At 41.3% G+C, this 20,244-nt stretch overlaps 1 protein-coding gene across 3 annotated transcripts in view; it reads right to left on the bottom strand.

Annotated features, from left to right (window-relative positions):
* The window catches only part of cacna1g (calcium channel, voltage-dependent, T type, alpha 1G subunit), a 213,366-nt gene that overhangs the window by 83,431 nt on the left and 109,691 nt on the right, over positions 1-20,244 (bottom strand). Inside the window, exons 12-18 of one of the 3 annotated variants that reach the window (XM_085283808.1) lie at positions 19,770-19,925; positions 14,910-14,975; positions 3,659-3,752; positions 2,590-2,771; positions 1,186-1,524; positions 867-1,046; positions 392-492 (exon numbers count right to left, since the gene is read on the bottom strand). In XM_085283808.1, coding sequence (XP_085139934.1) covers positions 392-492; positions 867-1,046; positions 1,186-1,524; positions 2,590-2,771; positions 3,659-3,752; positions 14,910-14,975; positions 19,770-19,925 — 1,118 coding nt within the window. The remainder of the gene's footprint in view (positions 1-391; positions 493-866; positions 1,047-1,185; positions 1,525-2,589; positions 2,772-3,658; positions 3,753-14,909; positions 14,976-19,769; positions 19,926-20,244) is intronic. The other 2 variants (XM_085283809.1, XM_085283810.1) reach the window with 2 other exon arrangements.

Below are 20,244 nucleotides of genomic sequence, written 5' to 3'. Positions count from 1 at the left end.
TCCCTCTGCTCCCGCTTACTCACCCCCTGACATGGCAGAAATGTGCAGATAAAAGAGACTTCTGAAGCGAGAATGTAGGACGGAAGAGGCGCTGATATCGGCAGAGGGGAAAAAATGCTGATGCGGTCGCAGTGCGGTTAAAAAACTCTTTGCCATTTTAGTCAGCATCATGGGATGTCAGTCAGACGCAATGGTAAGACTTGTTTCAATCTTTTTTTTTGGTACGCTGATGGCTGCGACAGTAGAAAGCTGCTTATAAGCATCTTCCTTTTGGAACAACAGCGTTCTGTGCCCAGGATGAGTATGTAAAAAAGATAGTTTTATGGCAGAAAAACAAGAGGGCAGGCCAAAGATCTATAAGTGTGGAGGTGATCGGAGATGTGAACATTACCTTGACTCTGAAGGGAAGAGGTAGAGCGACCAGGTATCTCTCTGCTTACACCACGCCGGCTGTTTTTTCTCCAGCCAGCGGAACAACCTGGCAAAACGACCCTGCACGGAGTAAAAAGTGCACAGTGCATTTATTATTCATCTGCACACAACTTCCTGTTGCATATAGTGAGCCACAAGCCCGTTCAAGAATTTCTGAAATATATATGCTTAAAACCCTGTTTGGTTTATATGTATCACAGACAGCAATGGAATAAACAGGGTTCAGTGAAATAGGCAAGAATTAGAAAGACATGCAATATATGCAAATTTATTTGAAGACTTTTAACATGCTTAACTGATCAATAATCAGTTTGGCCTTTGCTTAAAATTCTAATAAACTTTTTTAGCCTAATTGCTAACCTTATACAATTATCTGGCCTTAGACCTGCAAGAAAACCAGTCATAAGAACAAGCCCACTTGGACGGTGACTGACCAGGTTCACCTCCTCCTCTGCGTTCTCGTCTTCGGTGTTCTCTTCCAGCGAGACGTGTGTGGGACCCAGGACTGATGGAGATCCCTTTCCGTTGCAGTCATTGTGTTCTGGGGGCCGCAAATGGCTCAGGGAGGGGGGTCTGGAGCTGTGCATGCTTGCTGAGCGGTACCGGTAGGGCACCTACACGAGGTGAAAAAAAATGTAAATAAAAAACTATGGAAACTAATTTTAAGTTACGACTCCCAGTCAGGTGTCATACTGTCCATGAATCTTAACAATTAGTACGAGGTTTAAACTGATAACTGTTAGAGGGGTCTACCTGGAGTAAAGCATCAGGTGGCAAATCCATTGAGCTCCGAGTCTCCACTGACTCCATCCTCCTGTGCCTGGGCCCTCTCTGCGATTGGGACATGGAGTCCGTCCTGGCCAGTGATGCGTCATCTTCCTCCATCAGTCCACCACCTCCTTCTCCTCCGCCCTCCCCGTCTTCTGAACTTGAGCCACCCTCCCCCGACAGAAGCGACCGTCGCTCCCCGGACTGCCTCTTCTGGCGTTTGTATGATGGAGCACGACCCAGGCTGTTCCAACTGGATCTGCGGCTTGTCCGGCCACTACCGGAGCTCCATGGGGCATAAGGGGAAGAGCTCCGGACACTGGTCTGGAGCAGGAGGGTTGCAACAAACGGGAGGAGGGTAAAAAAAAGTCACAAGTGTAACTGCATAGTGCAGTTTTAATTTTGTGGCTTAGTGCTTTGGTTATGCAAATAAAGCCAGCTGAATACAACCGACGAGGCTTTGCGTGAGGTGAATTTAAGTGAGATTCATGCTGACAGATAGATAGGAGCAAATGTAGGTATCAACATAATCTGTCAGTCTTTCATCGTTGTCATCAGTTTGTCAAATAAAGAGCAGCAGTGGTACCAATAAGTTGACTGTGAGACTGGCGCACTTTATTAATCATCATCAATCATTATGACCCCACACATCATTAGAGCATACAATGTTTTTAGACGCACATTCTGGGGGAAACAGCTGTCAGGAAAGGGGTAAATTCTGGCATTTATCACACAACACATGTGATATTGATAGCTATGTGACAACTTGGAACTGGATTATTACCCAGCAGTAACTTCCAAAAGGTTTAAAAAGGAAGCCAAAATGAACGTAGGGTGGTATCAAAAATTAAACTTCCTCTAACGGCCACTAGGGGCTCACCTCACCCCACCAAACTGTCAAATGCCATAGACTTTTAATGAGCATGTTTTAACACTGGCACAAAAATCGGGGCTAGTGTGTATAGCTAAATTATGCCTTCAAGCAACATACTGGGGGCATTGATGTTGCCTTTTTTTTTTGCTAGCTAGTAACAAAGTCTAGCATGTTGCTGACCAAGCCAACTAGCTTTTAACAAGTACATAGTATAGTTTTGAGTCAATTTAAATAAATTCAGTTTCATTAGCTTTGTGCCAAATCACAACAACAGTCAGCAGTAGGTTAATATTGTAAGGTAAAGACTGTACACTAATACAGAGAAACCCAACAATCAAATGTTAAGTTCTTAGCACTGGCTAGCTACTTAAACTATGTTTCTAAATAGCAGTCCACAAGCCAAAGGGTGATGTCAAAGTAGCTACATCCATGTTTTAAATACAGTCCATGGTTATTACATGAAAATTGGCATGCCCTTTTGTTTGTACATGAGAATATTAAATAAATACACAAACCGGTGATTTCTCATAGCAGGCTGGGTCTACAGAACTGCTGCTGCCTCGACGAGTCTCATAACCCGGGTTGGATTCACCTCCCACGGGCAACTTTGGTACGGGCATGGGGGTGGCAGCAGTGTGGGTAATTAGCGGTGGAGTCAGGTTAGACTTCAGGTCCACATGACCATTTGCAGGCACTACTAGTGGAAGAAAAGTGAATGAAAAAAGAGGACAAAAACAACACTTTACAGTGGTGAAATTGATAAACTGAATAAAGACATGAGAAAAAGCAGGAATAAGGGAAAATGTGGTACACCCTCAGTCATACAGTGACTATAAAAAACAACAAATATATGCCTCTTACTGTTATTGAGCAACATGAATATTTCAAGAGGGCATTAATCTTATGGGATGCGTAGGAGAGAATATTATGTTTGGCAGCAACACAAATGCATGACGTGCAGGGGAATGCAATTTTAATAACGCTAATTCCTCCGTCTTCGAAACTTTATCCGAGGCCTAGAAGATGTTAGGCTCTTCCAGCTAAGTAAGCAGTTTTACACAGAGCATTTGAAGGGGCTGAAGGGGAGATGATACAGTACATCTGGGAGTTGTACTCTATACATATTTTCAGTCTTTGCCAACACTTATTAGAGGGGATGGTATGAGGAATTATGAATGAGGCCACTCTGCCGACTTGATGTTGTGTAGAGAGATAGCCGGGCACGTGCCCACCGAGAGTGGTCGGAAGCGGGAGAAGAGAATGACAATAGGAGGTTACAGACTACAGAAGCCTGAGGAATGTTTTCACAGGGTACTTTTTAAATGCCTGAGGCCTAACTTACTGCTGTATCACAAACTTTTACGTGCAATTTTTAAAGAATTGCAACAGTGTGCAATCCACAGGAGTCTAGCAAAGATAGGAGAGGGGAAAATGCAAACACAGATGGCGGGTGTTTAAACAAATGTTCGTAATAGGGGCTTTAAATGAATCCCACAGGCTTGAACTGAATTGTTCCCGTTGAGCTAAAATCAATATATGTAGTCTATGTACATGCTGTATGAACAGCAGATGGACATGCCTCACCTGCAGAGGCCGATAAATCCTTCTTGCTGCCGTTGACGTCCTCCATGCTTCGTGCAAAGGAATCAATCTCTGAGCATGATTTAGAAGCATCACCCTTGGCACACAAAAAAAGCACACATAAAAAGTGTTACAGAAAAAAAAAAAAAAAACATCTGTGAAATTATCTGGGGGGATTTTTGCAAGATTTAAGAGAAAGCAGGTGGGTTGATGTTGCCTCTAAACACAGATTGCTGCTCAGCTACCTCTACTTTCTGCTTAACGTCAGTTCTGGTTCAGACCTGACTGCGGATCAGTCAGTAGAAGCAACCTCTCTTTGTAAGCAGGTGGGTGTGGGTGTGGTCTTCATGCTCCCGGAGACGGGCGCTCACAGGTAACAGGTGGGGAAGGTCATTGGAGTAAAGCGTTGCCATGCAAGGAGAAGTGATAGAGTTCAAAGAGAAACCACACTGAAAAACTGAAAGTTAAACAGTAACATGAAGCTTTTTTTGTCTTTAGGAGAACCTGGCCCGAATATGAGTTCAAAACTTTGGCGTTGCTGTGACTCATTAACAGCTAAGAGCTTCAGTGTGGTTGCTGGTTCTACGGTTTTCACAAGTACATACAAATACGCAAAATTCCATAAAACATACTCCACTGTAGCATCTCTATAAGTCACTAAAACAGTTTGACTTTTATCAGAACAGCCGAAGAGATTTGGTCTTCTTTTGTTCTCCATCATTCTTCATTTACAGTCTTTGAAGTTGTCCTTTGTCTTTCACCGACTTTTCACGAGCTCCTATAATTACTCTCTTCTAGCCTCTGCCACATGCTGCTTCCTATTTACAAATCCGCTGCAGTTGAACCTCAGCGTCCCTGTTTGTATTTGTTGCGCTACACCAGAGCCCAAAGACTCCATTAATATGTGTGAGGGTGCCAGGTGGATGCTGGATTAATAGAATGCCGACCCAGTGAGTCAGACCTCTGTGGTAGCAAAGTGAATAAACTGTGTGCAAAAAAGCCTCAGGACCTAATCACCATGCACCTCCTTTTGAACTAACAAATTACTTTCCTGATACTTCCCATGAGTATTGGAAAGAAACAAAGGAGGAATGGATATATTGCACATCGTATTTGTTTACTGCGGGAGTGTTGGGTATGCTATCTTTGAGAGACCAATTTGCATTTAATTCTGCAGTTAAATCTACTATTTTGTACCCCAGACCTATCTCCCTTAAACTCTAAAGGATGGGGAAAATACGTTAAGAGAGTCAAGGGCTACTGCAGTCTTCTGTTGTTACCTTGCTCATCACGTTCCTGCATCTAGAGTGCTTCATTTGTTGTCTCGCAGAAAGAAACGTGAAGCTGAAGATATGTGGTAGTTACAGTAGCAGTAATTTCTAAAAACAGATATCAACATATCACGATAGAATTTATGCACCTACTGGGTACAGTGACTTCCTCTCACAGTCCAGTCACATGGATTTTAGTTTAACTTATGATTCTAAATTAACCCTAGGTGTCAGCGTGGGGATGAATGGTTCTCCATCTACGCGTTAACCCAGTGATGGACTGACAACCTTTCCAGGGTTTACCCCAACTGTTGCCATCTGCTGCACTGCAACCCTATTTTTGAATAAGTGGTTATGACAATGAATGGATGGATGGAAACTTCTGCAGTGGTCCTACTAGCGTTAACCGATAATGGCTTTGGCTTTACCCAGGTGAATAGCCACTTCAAAAAACAGGATAAAACTGTCATTGTTTTATTAGCTTTTTACTTTAATATCTGTGTTAAACGCCAGGCAGCTATCATAGGTTAGAAGTAGTAGTAGTAAAAGTCAGAACAGTAAGTAATCCTTCTTTATTTTATTTCAAGGGTCCAGTTTGGAACATTATCGTTTTCCATTCTTCCTCTAAAACATATTATTCATAGATTTGGGTTATCTGCCACTTGTACCTTCCTGTTAGACCCAAAGTCAAACAATGATTTGATCAAAACATGATTTTTTTTTTCATGTCTGAATTGCTCCTTCAACCTTACAGAAGCTTTTGTTATTGGGTGCTGGCTGATCAAGTCAATCAACTGATCAAGTCAGTCTACTAGTTTTTTTCAAAGGAGAAGGTGACCAGTTGCAAGAAATCGTAGCAATTAGTTTTAAGGTAAGCGATATTGTGAACACCTCAGTCACCTTCAAGTTATAAAGAACCCAGCTGCAAGCCTTTTAAGTAGACCCAGGATGTCTGTCTACATTTACTGAGTAGAGCAAAAAAACAAGATGTTAAAAATTACATTTAAGGCTTGACCTTGACTTCAGTAGTTTATAGGGTGTTACAAAGTAATAGTAGTAAGTAATGTTTCTGTATTTAATTTCAAGGGTCCAGTTTGCAAACTGTTACGTTATTGTTTTACATTCTCATTAACTGTTATGGACAACGGAGTAGTAGGGAACAAAATGGTGGGGTTTCAATATTATTGAATATTTTGAGAATAAAGTCAAAATTTTGACATTAAACTTTTTGTTTCAACTAACAAGTGCTTCAGCTGGTATACTCTGTACAGCAGTGTTTCCCAAACTTTTGGAGCCACGGCACATATTTCACATTAGAAAAATCACACGGCACACCACCAAACAAAAATGTCACAAATAGCATATTGATCATTTTTCCCCCACGCACCAGGTATAGCAGAATTGGTTCAGTTTGTCCCCAGTATAGCTTTTTTTGCTTTTTTCTGAACACTACTCGTACTGCGGCCTTCATCTGGGTTGGAATTTTTCTCCAGGACCCAGGTCAGATTGTTTACTTTTTCTTTTCAAATATTTATCTATTGCTATTACGCGCTGCGTTTTCTCACTCACAGCATGACTATTATGTAATTTCTTCTTGGTGTTTTACTGGCAGTTGGCAACCCATTTCATTACAGCAGGTAGTTGTACTGCCCTCTAGTGGTAGAGAATGTAATTGTTCTGCCCGTTACTCACGCTGGTGCTCCGAGTACTAATCAGGTGAAACCAGATAATCTTCCACGGCACACCTGATCATTTTTCGCGGCACATAGAGAGTGGTTGGGAAACACTGCTCTACAAAATGACTTGTGTAGATGAGTTAACAAAACAACTTGATCAGCTGGCCTGTTATTGCTGTAATAAACCATACCCCTCTTTACTGCACAAGAGTGTAACCATTGATATCCTTGCATCTGTCCATTGCCAGCTATTTCTTTTTGCGTAATCCGGCTAGCTCTTCCAACTCTTCCAGGTTTGTGTAGTTTTTCCTTCTGACCACATGCAGCTTTCACCATCCTCATACCTAACTGTACTTACCCATATGGAAAAGCAATAGTAAAGACTTCTAAAAGACTTGCATAAGATGTGGCCTACTTCATATAGTGAATCATATAAGGCTTATATGATTTACTCATGAAAGTGGCCACTTTCTCATTACTTTCATATATTGTTTTAGTAAGTATCCCTCTGGACCCAGTGGAGGTGGTGAGTGACAGGAGAATGGCGGCTAAGCTGTCATCCCTGTTGGACAACGTCTCCCACCCCATGCAGCAGACTGTGACAGCACTGAGCAGCTCCTTCAGTGGGAGACTGCGGCACCCACGGTGTGGGACGGAGAGATTTCGCAGGTCTTTCCTCCCCACTGCTGTCAGACTCCACAACAAAGACTTTAACTGAACAAACACACACATCCATACATATGCAATAACACTAAGTGCAATAATCCTTTCTGGCATCGTTGTATTTTTACTCAGTTGTATATAGTATTCGTATTCTATTTTTATCTTATTGTATATTTTTATTCTATTTTATTCTACTGTATATAGTATATTATTTTATTCTATTCTGTACAGCTGTGTACTGTATTTATTCTTATTGTATTCTAATTTTTGCGTCATAACTTTTGCACTGTCCACTTCCTGCTGTGACAAAACAAATTTCCCACGTGTGGGACTAATAAAGGTTATCTTATCTTATCTTATCCAAAACATACAAGTTTTATTTATATAATTTTTAAAGGGATCTTATATCTGTTTTCACTCTTGTTTTACACAAGACAGATACAAACTTTATAAGATTTATATATATCTTTTCCATATGGGTAACTCATCTACAGAAGACCTTTTATAGTGGGTATAGTGGTCATGACTTGAAACGACACAAATTTAATTTCCACGTATTGACTTCAAAATGTAAAGATTAAAAATGGGCTTTAAAATAGTATTTCTCAACGTAGTATTTCCACTTTATTCTTAAATGAACAATAATAATGAAAAGAATCCTTTTTTTTTAAGGTGGCCCAATACTCCTTCATAAAAAAGTCCCTCCAACCTAATTCCAGTGAAACAGAAATCTAGCACATCTACTGTTTTTGTTATTTTTTGTTTTTTAATAATTAGTTTTAAGGATCTTCCTACATTTTGGCCATTTCTGACCTTCTAAAGATAACATCTTGTAATTTTGATACAAGTGACTTCTGTCGGTTACTAAGTCCTGCCTTAAAGCCTTTTCGTTCAGAGTTTGATGCTAAACTGTTCTGATTAGTTGGTCTGAATATGAATATTTTGCCTTGTATGAACCAGTAGTTTTGTTTTTTAGAGCAAAGAGACCGAGGCTAACATTTGTTTAGCACTGCTCTCGAAAAATGTCTGAACAGAAGCGTTAAACCGCAGACAAATTGTCACACATCCACCAACACACAGACGTACCGCTAAACCAAACACAGAGCCAACACCCACAACAATTTATCACCACACATAAATTTACAAAAGAAAAAAAAATCTGTTTTAACCACTGCAGGAGCTTGTTTCCCGCAGGGCTCATCAAACCACATGCAATCAATCAGAAGGGACAGCTGTGATTGGACAAAGCCAGTGGACCGTCAGCACTAAAAGATGGTGTGTGCGCAGTGTGCAGTATTATCTTCTCTCTGTGTATCTCACAGGTAAGAAGTACGTGTGCTACTGGTCTTGGCTTCTGTTCTTGGCGAGCAGTTTTAAGGTAGGAGCTTGTACCTGCAGTCTCTGTTCAGTGTAGAGGTCAATATGGCAGAGTGTCTAGATGTTTACTCACAGAAAAAGGGAAGCCAAGGGTTTTGTTGTATTGGCTTTAAGGTAGAAGTAAATGAGCAGACCTGGCAGGTCCAGGTAAAGAGAAATGTCTGCTTTCCAAGGCACAAAAACGAAAAGATGACCTAAAGGAATCGACCGCAGCATTTAAAGAAAAAAGCTCAGCAGTTTACGCATTGACAGAAACATCAACATTTGGGGCGACCGTGGCTCAGGGGGTTGGGAAGCGTATCTGTAACCGGAAGGTTGCCGGTTTGATCCCCGGGCTCTCTGTCCTTGTCGTTGTGTCGTTGGGCAAGACACTTTACCCTACCGCCTACTGGTGTTGGCCAGAGGGGCCAACACCAGTAGGCCCCTCTGGGGCGATATGGCAGCCTCGCTTCTGTCAGTCTGCCCCAGGGCAGCTGTGGCTACAACCGTAGCTTGCCTCCACCAGTGTGTGAATGTGAGAGTGAATGAATAGTGGCATTGTAAAGCGCTTTGGGTGCCTTGAAAAGCACTATATAAATCCAATCCATTATTATTATCCACGACTCCTACACTGCACAGGTGCAACATTTCTCAATGCGAAGAACTGAATCAAACAGTGCAAAGTATGTGTGATTAAATACCCTCCCATTTCATTTAGAGGCCAGGTTTGCATATAAAATCAAATAGAAGATATCTAGAAGGCATGGATAGACATAAATTTTGTTACTGGCAGAAAACACAGTGAGGTCAGCAAGATGCATCTTTGCAAGTTTTTCCTGTTTTGTTTTGCACTGATCCTCAGGCTTTAATCTTGTATGATTTCATCACCCTCCAGAGATGAAAGAGTGAGACTATAGAAAAATAACTCTAAAAGATCTTGGTGAGCTCTGATGGAACATTTGCTTTGATTTCTCCTGGAACATATCATACAGATCATTCTGGTGCTTTACAGTGAAATATGTTGTCTTCCATGTACTAATTTTCTGTTATGTGCCATCTTTCTAGCATATTCCTATACGGCAGGTACTTCAATAGTTTTGTTATGTAATAACCTAAAAATGCCATCCAAATGTTACTTGTTTTTACAGCAGCAAACATTACTTGAAGAGCAACATTAGTCTGATCTAATCACTGTGTTGCAGCAGCATGACCTTTGATTTATCTACAGGTGGCACTAGCAGGTCAATACAGACAGAGTAACTTAAAAAGGGCAGTCCTCCCTACACGTGTCAAAAGAGCAAGATCTGGACAATGCTAATCTTCAGATTGTCATCTATCTGGATCCTGTAGATAGAAAATTTTGAAAATGTTTAAATTTTCATTAAAATAGCTAACGCTATTACTTAGCAACTGGCTGATTGCAGGTTTAATTCTTGGCTGTGCTCTTTTGGCATGTTGGTGCCGTCTGTGCATCTGGTATTCTAACCAAGAATTACACAATGAAGGTTTCATTGGGGATAAGAAAAGGGGAATAAAAGCTTTAAACCAAAGCGGGGGGGTGGGGGGGGGGGGGTGGACTCGAGGGAAATCCCTGGTCCTGAAATTGGTTGTTTGGATAGGTTGTTTACACTCTGCCACCCCAATTTGGGCACGGTGGTGGGAGCAGGAGATGGGCCAGACCAGGTCTGCTGCTGATAGCCGGACAATAATAGACACCGGCAGCACACGGGAGATCTCAATTATGTTGCTTCAAAAAGGGTGTAAATGGGAAACGGAGGGTGGCTGTTGATAGGAGGAAGTGGAGTAATTGTTTACGCGTATGTGTGTGTTTGTGTGTGTGCACGTGTCCACAAAATTTGTAGCCTACCACAGCTGTACATCACACAGAATCAGATTTGCCGTTGCCTATGTATACTGTCCTGTAACACCAAAACACTACTCACATCTATGGAAGAATAAGCTAGTGAAATAAAAGTAATTTAAAAAAGTATATTTATGTTATGCATGACTTTAAAAGTCTGTTTTTTTATTGGCAGCCTGTTGAAAACCACATTTATTTTAACAAGTTTGTAATTAAAATCCTTAAACTAAATGCTAACATCTACAAATTTAGCTGAGAATTCAGGTCAATTGTTTTTCTATTATTAATTTTAATTGAGATATTTCCTCCTCAAATATTTTTTTGCAATCAGTATTTATATTTTCAGCCAATTTATATTTTCTAAGTGGTCAGTCCACCAGTTAGACAGGAAACAGAAGTAAACATTACTTTGTGAAAAAGCATGGTGACCAAACAATGACTCAACATAAAGTCAAAAGAAAAAACAAACATAATAGCTCATCAGGTTCATGATCCACCAGAGAAACAACCATGCATTCTATCTCAGGTCACCAAATGCTGAATGCTGTGGTTGCAAAAAGACTTCTGGTCCTAAATGATGGATCTTGTGTAAGCACTTTTCTGCTTTACTGCTCAGCCACTTATTCTGGGTCATACTGATTAAAAAATCAAGTCTTTTTTTGTAAATCTTGGCCACACCATGTCTCAAAATGAACATGCACGCTCATTGGCAAATGTGCTGTCAATCATCAGTCATTAGCATGTGGTTGAGCAGCCAGAACCACTGCTTGTTGTCACAGTAGTGCAGATAGTGAAGTTGGAAACACTCATCTCGGGTAATGGCTGACATAACGGTAGCTACCTCCATCTTTTATACTGTCTATGGCGAAAACCTGTTAGGTGATTGCTGCTTGACTCAAATCAGACCAATATTCAACGAGGTGTTATGAGTATTGTGAAAATATTAAAGTGCCCATAAATAGCAAACATGACCAAGGCCTTGAGTAAAATTTGAGCGAAGACCCGTTAGTTGATCACTGTGTGTACGTTTTGACCAAAACTCTAGGAGAAGCAGAGATTCTTGTGAACAGAGGGTTGGATGGATAATGGACGGACCAAGCTCGCTGATCCGTCAGCTGCACGAACTAAAAGCTGATTCACTGAACTTCCCTCTGCTGGATGGAAGTCTTGTGTATAACTGACCAACCCACCTGTTTCATAATGCAGACTTTTATGTGATTTTTGCACAAGGTATTTTTGTCATGGTTTGTAGTTTTTGTTATGTATTTGCAGTGTTTCAGTTCTATTTGTTTTCTTTTCTGTGCTTCTTTGTCTTTCTAATTTCACCCATTCCCTTCTCAGTCATACTTCCTGTTTTGGGTTCTTTGACTTCTTTCTGATTATGTCACCTGCCTTTTTTTTTTTTAAGATTTACTCATTCAAATTAGTGCAGTTTATTAATGTCTGTACCAAAAATTTATAGCATGGAAATTCATCCAAAACTTGGCATGATAACTCCAAGGAGCAAGCCAGTCACAGGAAGGCACTGAAAGAAAAATGACAGTGAAAAGCCAGCAAAGACTTTAAAGAAAAAAATATCACTGCCAGAAAGCCAATCAAATTGAATGATAAACTGACTTTTCCTTTCAAATCAATTGAAATTGACTTGTTATGCTGGTGCACATGTCAGTTATATGGAAGCCCGTTTCCGCCACTAAAAAAAAAAAAAAAGCTAGTATCCATAACTCGAAATTTCGAGATAATAACTCGAAATTTCGAGAAAATAACTCGAAATTTCGAGTTACTTTTCTCAAAATTTCGAGTTAGCTCTGTCAATCAAAAATATACGTGAATGAGGTCGCTTTCTTGTTACCCGGAAGCATATGGCGCAGGACCGCGCACTCAAAAACGGATCCCAACAAATTAAAGTATGTTTGCTGATAGTAACACCATGTGATTCAGCTAATAACACATCATTTGTGAAGCCAGGCTGAAAACACTCAGCAATCTGTGCATTCACGACTGGATGTAATACCGGTAGCTTAGCTGTAGCATTTGTAGCTGAGGGCTTCAGCTTCCGGGTAACATGGAAATGACGTCATTCACGTAGATTACTGATTGGCAGCGCTAACTCGAAATTTCGAGTTGCTTTTCTCAAAATTTTGAGTTAATATGTCGAAATTTCGAGATAATAACTCGAAATTTCGAGATAATAACTTGAAATTTCGAGAAAATAACTCGAAATTTCAAGAAAATAACTCAAAATTTTGAGTTATGGATCCTTTTTTTTTTTTTTAGTGGCGGAAACGGGCTTCCATACAGTTAAGTTGTGTTCACAGAATAATAATTAAGTTAAAAAAATATCACCTTACAGGGTTTAAGGGGTTCTCTCATGCAGAATGTAACCAAACTATGGAGTACTAATAGCTCTTTGAGGGAAACAGAGGGACATAAAACTAATAACCGATTTGACCATTACACCAGAGAGCAGACTCCACCCAAATTCTCCATGTCATGCCTCAGACTTGCCCCTAGTAAGCTGTTGAATTTTTACCAGCTATGATATTGGACTCAGAACAATCTTACCACATAAAAAGTCCTGGATCAGTTTGAATAGTGTTCAAGTGTGCAAAGTTAGAGGACGTGAGGACGAGACTTACACTCATCTGATTTTTTAAAGGATTCATTTCACTGAGTGTAAGAACCTGGATCCTCTTCCCCTAAGCCATTTATTACCTCTCATCCTTTAGTCGGGCTGGATTTCTCTGTCAGTGCCGGGGTCAACCATAAAGCCAGCACTCACCCCGTTTCTCCCGCATGGCCCAGCCAGATAAAACAGGAACAGAGAGGAGGGGGGATTTTTTGGCTGAGCTGGTGGATTGTTCTTATCTGGAGGCTAGACAGAATGGGTGGAGGGCTGGTGGGAGTTGAGCTTTCTGATGTGGAGTCTGCTCTTAAGGTAGGACAAGAAAGTAGGAAAACACACACAACAAAGCCTATGTTGTCTTTCAGATACTCCACACAGCAGCCCCTCGATGCTGCTCTTAGTATCAACAGAAAAGACACCATGCAGGGTTAGAGAACTTCTAGATGATGTGACAACTCGTCTGGCAGCCAAATTGGAGCTCTTTTGCCGCAAGGCCACTTGGATGACTTAAAACTGGCTTTCTGTGCTCTTCACTCAGGAAGACACAGCTTATGTAGCTGTGATGAATCGACACTGAATTAGCTGACTTGTTACGTATGCTGAACTGCTCGTTTTAAATGTCTTTATTGAAAGACATCTTTTTTCCATCTACCACTAGCTCCATGGTCTTTTAAGCTTGAGTGTAAAATACAGCCAACAGGAGAGTCTGCAGATGTTTTTTATAATTACTGTGAAATATAAATGGTCAGTTATAATTATCTGACGATTTATTACAGGACTTTTATGGATAATGATAAAAGAAAGAAGGGATGTTGATTTTTCATTGTATTTACTTGGTGCTTGCAGGCAATCTTATATATTTATGTCTGTTTTTATGGAAATGGCTTTGAATACATGCTGCAGGCAGCACAATTTTCAATCTCAAGATGTTTTCTTTGTTTTGTTTCTGAGCTCATCACTTCCTGGGAATACGTTCATTGTGGAGTGATGAGTAAAAAACCATCTTGAATGAATCGTACACGTGGAGGCTGGGGCGGTGGAGGGACCGAGACACGGGACAGCCATGGCACCAGGATGTCAAATATAAAAAGACAGATTTTTTTGAAAAAAGTATAAGTCTATTGTAGTTTTTCAACCTGACCTTAGATTGGCCCAGACTTCAGCCCTATGAACAAAGACTTTTGCAGCATTTGAACAAACGATTTCCTCCTAACATTCTCCTTGGGAATTATTCGCTGCTTTCCAATCAGAGAAGCAGATATTTTCTAACACAGTTGCTCATCTTATGTACTCATAACTTAGCCAAGAGAGTTTAATGTCCTTTCTAACCTTGGAAAAGCTCCCACTTCAGTACTCTCTTGGATTGGATTGGCAGCAGCAAAGATCTCAAAACTTCTGTGAATAAAATTGAAACTACTCTGCACGACTAGGAGGTACCAGGGGGCAAGTTTGAAAGCAAATTAGTTTTCCTAATTTGGTTAAAATGTCCCTTTAAGACACTAGGAGCAAGCTGTGTTTAGAGCCATCTCTTATTACTTACACATATTAGGATTTTTAATTTAGTAGGCAAAACGTTAGGGGCGCGTGAATGGCGATATTCATCAATCAGTCATTAATGGCGCTTCTGCAACAGAACTCCAAGGTGTAGCTGTTGAGAGGTCAGAGGCATCACCGTAAAGTTTCTGTACGGGCTGGGGGAGGGAGGGAAGGGGAGGAGAGGGAGAGCTGATGCAAGGGAGCGAGAGGGCGGTCAGTCAGCTAAATGGAAGAAGGGAAGGTGGAGCTGCAGAGCTGTACATACCCCTGAAACAACAGGCAGCTGAATGAGGCTCAGCTGGGCATGCAAGTCCTCCCGCTTGGCCACTTCCTATTAGCGGAAGTGATCGGTGCAGCCGGACAGGAGAGGGAGGCACACACAGGAAAAGAGGCACGGAGGTGAGAGGTTGAATCACAGCAGCAGACGAGAGCAGAAGGAGAAGGTTAGAGAAGATTCAGCATGTTGGAACATTTGCAGTTTACCATGCGACAGAACATGTCAAAGCAACTGTCCTGGATCGCAGTGTGCAGTCGTGAGCCGTACACGTGCATTTCAGCGGTCTGAAAGCTCAGGGAGTCAGGACTGCAGGACAGAGGTGATGCACAGCCGTGTTTTATCCACCAGGCAGCCCACTGATGTTTCGTGTGATGAAATCATTTTCTCACAAAGCAGATATGAAAATGATCCTCATATAAGCATGAATCCTCCAGACTCGTGACTGTGCAGTAGAAACCGGCACGGAAACATTCCTCTGCATCTGGCCCATACCGTGCATGTTGGTGCTTTGGTGTCAAATGCATGTTTATTGTCACAGTGAGAAGTGCAATAAAAAGAAAGAAACACTTTTCCCTCTCTTCTGTTAAAAGCTCTCTCTAAGGTGGTCTGGTTGCATTCTCTGCAGCGGATATTGGATTCTGTCAAACAGACACATGGGCAAAACCTGACAAAAGGACACAATGGTGAGGGCGGACACTGGTAAAGAGCAGGAAGATTATGAGTATGGTGATGTGAGGGGTAAAGGAAGGAGTTAAGATAACAAAAAATGATAAGCATGATAAGATGTCCCTTCTGTCTTTAATTCCAAAGCAATATGGACATTTGAAGTACTCCACTTCTTTGTATGAGGCTGTATGTGTGTGTGTGTGTGACTTGGCACCAACGGCGTACATGTCTCCTGGCTTTGCTCACATCATTCAAGTGCCCGTTACCTAGCAACCTTGACGCAGGGAAAGTTTGGCTGACTAAAAATAAACTTAGTGTTTGCAGAAAAGGATGTAAAGCTGAAAAAAAGAAGGTAGGGAGAATTACGCCGGCAGCTCTGCAGTAATACAGGAGGGCAGAGGGGGAATACAAGAGCATAAAGGTTTCCTCATACAGCTGTAGGCTGGGCATTGTACTGTGTGAGCCTGCAGTTGTTTTTCTAATCTGTGTTTCTTTTCTACTTAAGTAAATATTTATTCACATTTCCAAAATGACATTAGCACAAATTAGTTTTATCTTTGTGTTAGAAAATATAAGCACTTATCTACAGTATCAGGCTTACATGACATTAGATAATGACCAAAACATTCAACATATGGTACAGTCTTATAGTTACTAACATAAATGGATATAGCAGCCGTTTATGGGAAATTTAAAAAAAAAATGTTTAAATGCAAATCCTGAAGTAGTATGATCTTTTAAATTACCTTTCATCAATCTGGAGAGGTTTCTTAACTCGTCAGTAAGGGTACAGAGTTTGTCATCAAATGTTGTTTTTATGTGAGTATATATATATTTTTTTAAAAACTGTTTTTGTCCCGATCACTCCCTGAGAGAGACAGCTGCATATTTAGCAATGCTAGCTTCTACCTGCTGTTCACCAGGTAGAAGCTAACGTTGTGTGTCGTTTGTAGTTAGCTGCTTTCTTTTAATGCTCCGATTACTCATAAGTCAGTGTTTGTGGATTGATAAACAAAACCATTACTCTGAAAAAAAAAAAACTTTTGGATAGCAGTGCAGAAGATGTAATCGTTTATTCCGCTGGGAAAGCAAAGGCTAGCTAGCCTGGCTAGCAAAAGTAATGCTAATTCGCACTAGCGCTTTTCTTGCATTTCAGTGTCTTTTTTACATGGCCACAGCTGTGGTGACAAGAAATAACTACAATGCTTAATCTAACAGAAAATAGCAGCACTCTGGCCACAAAACTTAACTTGAGGGCTAACAATTCTGCCAGTAAGCGTTTCAACAAAACACTCCAAGAACCTTCGCTAACTAGCACATTGTGGTTTGTATTTCCAACAAAGCTGAAAGCCCCAGAAAATTTTTTGTCTACTCCAGTAGGCAACTAAAGTTCAGACAAGATCAAATTCACAAGAAAAACCTTGACTTTGGTGCTGTCCTATCAGTTGCTCCAGCCTTACTAGTACTGATAGTACATCCTACAGACTGAACGTCAGTTAATTTAGACCATTGTTCCACTAGAAAAGCAGGTCGGGAATCCTCAGAAGGCTCTTGCACTTGGCAAAATCTCCTATAGTTTATTGATATGATGTTAAAACGCTAACTTTGGAAGTGCAAAAATATAGATGGATTAATGCATCATTCCCAATCTGACTTCAAGACGCCAAGGCAAATTAATTTACTTTATGCTTGGCCTCCATCCGGAGCTTTCATCCAAAGCAGTTTGGGTGATTTGCACCCAAACCTCTGTGGAATTCCATTCACCATAATACTGCGTTTGATATTTTGATAGCAGGTGAGTGCAATAGAAAAAGCAGCCCATTCCAATTAATCCATATTGTATGAGCCTGTCAACCTTTCTTGCTGCTACCTACCATCTATTCTCTGTCCTCTCAGAGAGCTAAAGAGTGTCAGAGATCAAAGCACAGGTGTTGTCACCCTTTAAAAGCTGAGCGAGAGAGAGAGGAGGAGACAAGCAGCTGGGTGGGGATAGACTGGATACTTGTGCGATTTACTCTCACCCTCTATTTCTTTCTCTGACTCACTCGATCTGTCTCAAATAAAACATTGGCTGAAGCCTGAAGAGTGGTCTCTCAATGAGTTTTAGCTGCTTTCTTCCTGCGGCCCTGTGACTGTTCCCCCCAGCTGCCTCTTGTGCTTATCTGAGCTCACAAACACAGCACCGTGGCAGACAACATATCACCTTTGTTTTATGACAATAAACAACTCGCAATAAGCAGGGGGAAGATTCAGAAGGGGGGCGAGAACATATCCGAGCATGAAACTTAAAACAGGGGGATTTGGGTGATGTGGGCTGATGCACAGTCTGGTCTAGCGGACATAGTTTTCTTATGATGTACTTTATGGCGCTGGCAAATAAGCAGAACAATAATGAGGATGACTGCTGAGATAGTGGGAAAGCGTAGGAGGTGAAGTGGCTGACAGCAAAGAAAAGAAAGAAACGGAGATGAATACGAAGGGGAGACAGGAAAAATGAAATACTGCATTGCTATGCGTAACCCTGTGTCCTCACATAACCCGCTGCAACGAGTGCAAGAAAAGGCACGTTTTGTTAATGCTTATACAATTAGTTCTTTGTTGAGGTATGTGGTCCTGCACTGAAAAATATGAAGCATGAAAGCAAAGACTTCAAAATAACTACATAAAAAACACTTTGTTAAACACATCAGATCTCATTGGGGAACAAAATCATGCTGGATATCTGTACTGATAAGGTCTGGGCAATGTGTTACAAGTGAAAGGATGCCACAATTTTTGATGCCAATGAAAATTATCATTCTGCAGAGGGCTTAATTCAAAGACCCCCTAAAAATCAACATGGAAAAAAAAATAATGCAGCAGGCTAGTCCATTCTGCTGAAGCTTCAATGCAGCAACTCAAAAATGGTAGTCAGTAGTTTTTATGGCCTCCCAGGTCCTTGGAGGTCTCCTCCCAGATCTGGATCAGGGCATCACTGAGTTCCTGGACAGTCTGTGGTGAAGCCTGGTGGTATCACATGGGCCAAAATATAATATCCCAAAGGTGTTCTAGTGGATTTAGTTCAGGTGAGCGTGGAGGCCAGACAAAGGTATCAATTCCTTCATCCTCCAGGAACTGCCTGCATACTCTCACCACATGAGGCTGAGCTATGTTGTGCACCAGGAGAAACCCAGAACCCACTGCATCAGGGTCTGAGAATGGATACAAGGTTTTCATCCTGATAGCTGATTGTAGTCAGGGTGACATTGCCAAACCTAAAGAGGCCTGTGCATCCCTCCATGGATTGGCCATCCATCTCCAAGCCAGCCATGCTGAGTGATTTTACAGTCAGCATAATGTTCTTCAAACTTTTTCTCCAGACTCTTTTATATCATTCAGTGTTCTAAGGGGGAACTGCTCTCATCTGTGAAAAGCACAGGGCTCCAGTGGTGGACCTGCCACTCCTGGTATTCTATGGCAAATGCCAATCAGGATCCTTGGTGCCTGGGCAGTGATTACATGGCCCACTAGAGGATGGCAGGTCCTCAGGCCATCTTCATGAGTCTGTTTCAGATTGTTTGGTCAAAGACATTCACCCCAGTGTCCTGCTGGAGCTCTGGCAGTGCTCATCCTGTTCCTCCTTGCACAAAGGAGCAGATACCAGTCCTGCTAATGGGTTAAGGACCTTCTACAGCCCTGTCCAGCTCTCCTGGAGTAACTATCTATCTTCTGGAGTCTCCTCCATTATCTTGAGACTGTGCTGGGAAACACAGAAAACCTGGTATAGGCACGTATTGATGTGCCATCCCGGAGGAGTTGGACTACCTGTGCAACCTCTATAGGGTCCAGTATCACACACTGACCCTGGCCAAATGCAAAACTAATGAAGAAAAAACAGTCAGAAAATATGAGGAGTAAAAAAAAATGTCTGTGGCCTTCATCTGTAAAACCATTCTTGTTTGGGGGGGTTGTCTCATTGTTGCCCCTCTAGTGCACCCCGTCTGCTACTTAACTGACCAGATCAATGTCCCAGACGTTTAACTGACTAAAAAGTGTTCCTTTATTTATTTTTTTTGTGCTATGTAGATAAAGATATAAACAAATACAGATCTGACAGCAAGGTACATCAAATCATCGAGAGCTTTAAAAGAGAAACAATGTGACAAGATACAGCCCAATAATTTAACTTCAATTTAGTTGTACCTCTGCCTGAAACCCTTCAACCAAGATGGCAACAAGCAAGTTGAAGAGGACGTAGTTGCCAAAGGTCATTAGCGCGATGAAGTAGAGCGCAGCTACGGGAGAAGTGGAGGCCATGCCGTTATATAACACCTTGTTCCAGTCCTCCTGTGTTAGGATCTGCAGAGAAAGTAAGAGAGGCGCTTATAGGTAAAAGTATTGTTAAGCAATTCTTCTAGAAATTTCCCCGTGTGAGGTCTAAGTCTTCACCGGTCCTGATAATGCTTCATACTTCACGCCCCTACCAAGATCAGTGCAATTCAGCTCGGCATTTTTTGACAAATTTTGCTGACAAACAAACATTTTTCCCCCTCTGCTGCATTTTTGCAAGAACTTACCTGTTAATCCTCTAAGGTATAAGCTGTCATTGGTGATAACACTAACTATATTTAGCAGAGAACTAAATGGCTTTTCTGAGAAAAATAAATTGAACACTTGT

Source organism: Mchenga conophoros, linkage group LG8, assembly GCF_057382185.1.
Source record: "Mchenga conophoros isolate Kocher_MC1m ecotype Shallow Benthic linkage group LG8, M_conophoros_male_GT1.1, whole genome shotgun sequence".
In the NCBI taxonomy this organism is placed as follows: domain Eukaryota; kingdom Metazoa; phylum Chordata; class Actinopteri; order Cichliformes; family Cichlidae; genus Mchenga; species Mchenga conophoros.
Note: the sequence above shows the minus strand (reverse complement) of the source record. Positions and strands in the feature narration are given on the sequence as shown.